This window comes from Acipenser ruthenus, chromosome 12 (genome assembly GCF_902713425.1).
Source record: "Acipenser ruthenus chromosome 12, fAciRut3.2 maternal haplotype, whole genome shotgun sequence".
NCBI lineage: Eukaryota > Metazoa > Chordata > Actinopteri > Acipenseriformes > Acipenseridae > Acipenser > Acipenser ruthenus.
The window spans coordinates 719,937-725,159 of NC_081200.1; the positions used below are offsets into that span (position 1 = coordinate 719,937).

General features: G+C 45.7%; 1 protein-coding gene across 1 annotated transcript; it reads right to left on the reverse strand.

Moving 5' to 3' along the window:
- Positions 1–1,705: 1,705 nt before the first annotated feature.
- On the reverse strand, positions 1,706–5,223 carry LOC117416808 (SPRY domain-containing protein 4-like). The gene is made up of 2 exons (XM_034028197.3): positions 4,820–5,223; positions 1,706–3,036 (listed from the first exon to the last, which is right to left on the reverse strand). Exons 1-2 carry the CDS (start codon positions 5,124–5,126, stop codon positions 2,504–2,506), a joined length of 840 nt encoding a protein of 279 aa, XP_033884088.2. The 5' UTR covers positions 5,127–5,223; the 3' UTR covers positions 1,706–2,503.

Genomic DNA, 5,223 nt, shown 5'->3' on the forward strand with positions numbered 1-5,223 from the left:
TGTGTGTGTGTGTGTGTGTGTGTGTGTGTGTGTGTGTGTGTGTTGGTCATTGATGCACTGTAGCCTCAATGTATAGCATGATCAATATCAATCAATATTTATTTTATATAGCTCCTTTCATAGTGGACCACCATCACAAAGCGCTTTACAAGATAGTGAGGAACAATGCATTATACATTAAATACAGTGAAATACAGGACATAGTACATTAAATAGCCTACAAACAGTAAAAACAAACAAACAAAATGCAAATGCATTAAATACAGGCATAATACATTAAATAAAAGGCTAGGATTTTAATTCTAAACATTGTGAATGCATGTGTCATGCAGAATCAATCAAATAAGATGGAGTGATGTCCTCTTGTGCCATATTGTTGTGTGATGGACTACTATACACTGAGATTCAATGCTCTGTGTACGGAACCCTTAATTATTGGCTCCAAATATCACATTTTGGAATCGGTTATTATGGTTCCAATAGTTCTGCTTCAAGCCCCTAATATACTGCGGAACCCTCTGTTGTTCAGAAGAATGGTTCTAATAAAGAACCCAAACAAAAGAAGGGTTCCACATAAAGCCCAAAGGAACCATATGTTAGTTACCATTACCAGAAATCATGCAAAACAAGGTATCAGTGTAATTCTCAATGGAAAGCTGAGCTGTGAGAGTGCGGCTCTGGCCTCTTCACCGGGATTGTTTCAGAGGTGTTGCACAGCTGAGCCTGTTCACACCACCCCAGTAAGTACACAGGTCTTCACTTTGTGATAATACTGTACAGGGGCATCCCAACCCTCTGCCCTTTGATCTCTCCAGCCTCTGGATTTCAAAGGGGCTCCCAGCTGGGCCACACCCTCCACTAATCCTGTACTGGACCCTCATCCCGCTCCGGGATAATCGTACGTTCTCAGCTGCAAATCCCCTGCGTCAACTCAGCCTAGAGCTCAGCCCCTCTCCCAGTAATTGCTCCGCTTCTCAGATGTGTCTGGCAGGAAGTCGGATTGGGGGGGGGGGGGGGCAGGTATTACTATCAATGTGCGGACACAATCCTGAAAAAACGACGTTGTAGGGACGACCCCACTTTGTAAAATACGTTTTTAAGAACTAAATATGACTTAAAAAAAAAAAAAAAGTGCCAAAATATTTAGTTTGTTGTCGACTTTCACCCTGTGTGGAGTTTTGTCTGACTGGAGTTAGAAATAGTAAATAAAAATACAGTGAGAGTCAATGAGAAGCCCCCACAAATACAGGAATGCAAAAGTGAGCGTGTGTGTGTGCGGGAGGCAGGGTATTGACAACAAGGGGGAGAGAGTGCTAGGATAGTTTAGTGGGAAAATCACATCAATGCTAATCTGAGAACAATGTTTCACAACGCTGCAGCCACAGACCCTTGATCTACGCCTGGGTCTTTAAACATTTGTTTATTTAGATCAGACTAATACTGGATGATGGATCCGCTGAGATGCAACACAGAGAAGTTGGATTGTTTAAAAATGGTTCAGACTAGTAGAATGTAAATAGCATATAGCAGATCGGTGTAAACAGAATGGGTTGCTTTGAATTGAATGTGTGTGAATGGAACTCATGCAACACACTCCATGCATGGTGCCATTCACCTGCAATGGGAACTACAGCTTCCCAGGCTTCACAAGAGCTAAAGACATACAATGCCTGGCAAGGGAGTTAAGGAAATAAGAAGGGGTTAGAATGTTTTTTTTTATTTGAAAATGATGTACACAAAGTCAATGCATTTCCTTAAAAGATAGCGCAGGTACATAAAATACTAAAGCTCAATGTAGTTATGTACCAGTGGCAGTATGCTACACTTAACTGTGCTGTACCGTATCTGCTCCCTTGCATCGCCGCATGAGCTCACTGACATACCCTTGGGAGCCCTCTAGTGCTGATCCCACAACATTACATCAACACTAAGCCATTCAAACTCTCATAGTTGTGCGCTTTCATTTTTGATCTGGATTGATGTACTTTTAAGCCATTTCAATTGAGATCTTGTGTTCCACGATACACATCATTTTTTTTAATTACATGTAGACATTTGAATAAATCAAAGTGAGTGCTGCACATTCCCAGCTGCAAATCTCCTGTGTCAAACTAGGCCCAGAACTCTGACCGTTCTCCCAGTAATTGCTCCAATTCTCCAAAATGTTTTGGCAGGAAGTTGGAGCGTAGGGTTATTGACTTCAAGTGGGTGTGTGCTTGGAAAGTGCCAGTGGGAAAATCACATCATTGCTAATGTCTCTTCTTACAGCTCCACAGTTACACTTGGGGGGCTGGATATACAAGAGGGGAAGAATTTAACAGAAAACATCCACCGAGATTCCTCCATTGCAGTCAACTCTACCAGGCACCATGGCAGACTGGCACTTAGAGAGGCCAGATTGATTATTGAACATGTGTAAGCACTGAACGCCCCCAGAGTTGAGGCATACAACAGCTTCCATGAGTGCTCCTGCTCTGTGGATAGGCAAGGAGATTGTTCTCTGTCAGTGCTCCGCAGCTCTGACTCCCCCCCGGATGTCACTGAGCACAGAGGGGTCGACGCTGGAGGACCAGGAGTTGAGAGTGGAGGAGGATCCGAAGGTGGAAACGAGGCCGGAGTCGGAGTCGGTGGCGGAGAGCTCTTCGAACTTCTGGATGAAGGAGAGGACGGGCTGGAAGGGGACATCCTGGATCCAGCGCTCCCCTGCCCCCCTGGCACCCCTGTATGCAGAGCGACGGCTGGCGAAGACATGGGGGGGGACTGGCAGCCCACAGCGCACAGTCAGCTTGCCCTGGGAGAGGGAGAGGGCTGGCCGGACCACTCCCCCGAAGCTTGTGGGCAGGGTGGCGATGTGCTCCTGTGCCAGGGCATTGTGGAAGCTCAGCGTGCCCCCTGTGTGGTTCAGACACACCCCCAGGGTCTTCACCTGCGGGGGAATGGACTCTACCACCTCCTCAGCACCATCGTAGAGAGCCGAGAACGAGGAGCCCTCCCGACACAGCCACCATGAGCGAGAGCCGTCCCACAACGACACCCCTTCAACCAGGGAGAGACAAGAGAGAGACAATCAGAGACGGGGTGAGGGGTCACAGCCAGAGAGACAGAGTGAGAGGGGCAGGAAAGAGAGATAGAGAGAAAGACACAGACACTCTTTCAACCAGGGAGAGACGAGAGAGAGAGAGAGAATCAGAGACGGGGTGAGGGGTCACAGCCAGAGAGACAGAGCGAGAGGGGCTGGAAAGAGAAATGGGTGAGAGAGATAGAGAGAAAGACACACAAAGATAAAAGAGGGGTAAAAAAGAGATAGAAACAAAGAGTGAAAGAATCAGAGACAGAGGGACGGAGAGAATATGAGACTGTTTTCAGGCAATTCTTTAGGTGACATTTTCTAGTAGTTGCTCAAATCAATACTGTTTTGATTTCGCTGCTTGAGATGAAATAGCTTGTAAATATCCCCTACTACTGCTTTTCTTAAACAATAAGGGACACATCACATTGCTCTCAGGAGTATCGTACAAACAGTGTCTCAATATGAGGGGATTCATGACTGAAAACCGACTGAAAACTAAGAAAGCATCAGAATGGCACAGCTTGGTCACTGGAACAGCCATTGAGATCAATGTGATCTAGATGAAAGCAATACTGTAAAGCACAGGAGAGTTCTTCAGCATAAGATGTTTCTGAAAGTTCTCAACACACTGACTGGAGCTTCCTGCCTTAACGTTTTTTAACTTCTATTTGAGACCCCAGTGCTACCCTTGGGGTTACATTAAAACTCGTCTATAGATCTGTTTTATTGGGCTGTGTCTTCACAAGTACCTGGACACTGTAAGCTTGCAGCACGACTTGTCTGCATTTGTACTGCACACTGATAGCTACCGCACGTTGCTAATCCTGGGATGTTGTTTGGCCTCTCAGTCACACGCATGGCTCTTAGCGTCCAAACCCTGAGATAGCTGACAATGGCAAACACTATTGTCAAGTGCTCCTTCCGCACATCGTGGCGCAAATAATACTTGGGTCAGCAGTCTTTGGAATTAAAATATATTAATAACAAATGTGCTGCATTATTCAGAGAACCGCTGGAGAGACTGTGAAGCTGCATGTTTAATGGAAAAAACATTGGATTTGGAGAGGTTTATCGACAGTGACTAATGAAAAGGGTTACCTTCTGTACTTGCAACCAAGTGCTCTCGCTACGCACAGCTCACTAAAGAAAACACAGGAACAGAATCCTGTGCCTCTGTAACTCTTTGGGCCATTCTGGAGAACAGCCTTCGCTGCAGATTTCCACCCCCTGGAGGAATCAGCTGAAGAAATTGTCTCCAGTTATGTCACAGAGGTTGTGTTATGAAAATAGGTGCAATCCCTCATATTGGCACTAGATGCCACTACACAATTCAAACTGAAAGTGAGTGAGCTTCCTTGGTTTTTGCTCAGTGCCAGCTGTTTCATTTCTTTATTTTCTGATTTGAAAGATAAAAAGGTAATAGGCTTTACTAATGTGTAAGGGCAGTATTTCATCCTTTAAGCGCTTTGTGATGGCGGGCCGCTATAAAAGGCGCTATATAAAATAACGACTGATTGATCCTTGTTAAAATTGATTTGAATCTCTCGTGTAACACCTCTGTGAAGGTAAGGGATTCATTGTCACATGTGTGCAATTGTTCGCGTGCAGCTGTGTGCTGCTGTTGTCTTCCAGGACCCCCTTGGAATGCAATGCAAAAATGAAAGGGTTCTCATCCTGGTCAGATAATAAAGAACTGAGCTGAGCTGAATCGTACAAATCAGAATTTAATTGAACCCAAAAGAAGCCTACCTATCCTGTAGAATCTGCTGTTACACACGTCCACTTCCCAGTAGCAGAGGCCCCAGTCCATGTTGATATCCGCTAGGACGCACGGCAGGAGTGAAGAGCAAGCGGCATCTGCCCCCTCCTGGTCTCCGTTTGAACTGCAGCCTAGCTCCAGGGAGCCCTGCTCGAGGTAGTGCACTGTCAGACCGCTAGGGGAGACTCTCACACAGGGGTGTGCAGAATGGGGGTCCAGTTTGAAAGATACCCCTGTGTGACAAGTAGGATGGTATAAATAGTAAAAAAGCAAACATGTGTTTAACCAGTTTAACATGGAGGGGAGAAGAGGGGCAGGAGGTCACATGTCCAACTTGCTCATAGTGAATCAGAAAGACCTGTTGTGGCACAGTGCTTTATGGTTCGCTGTTAAA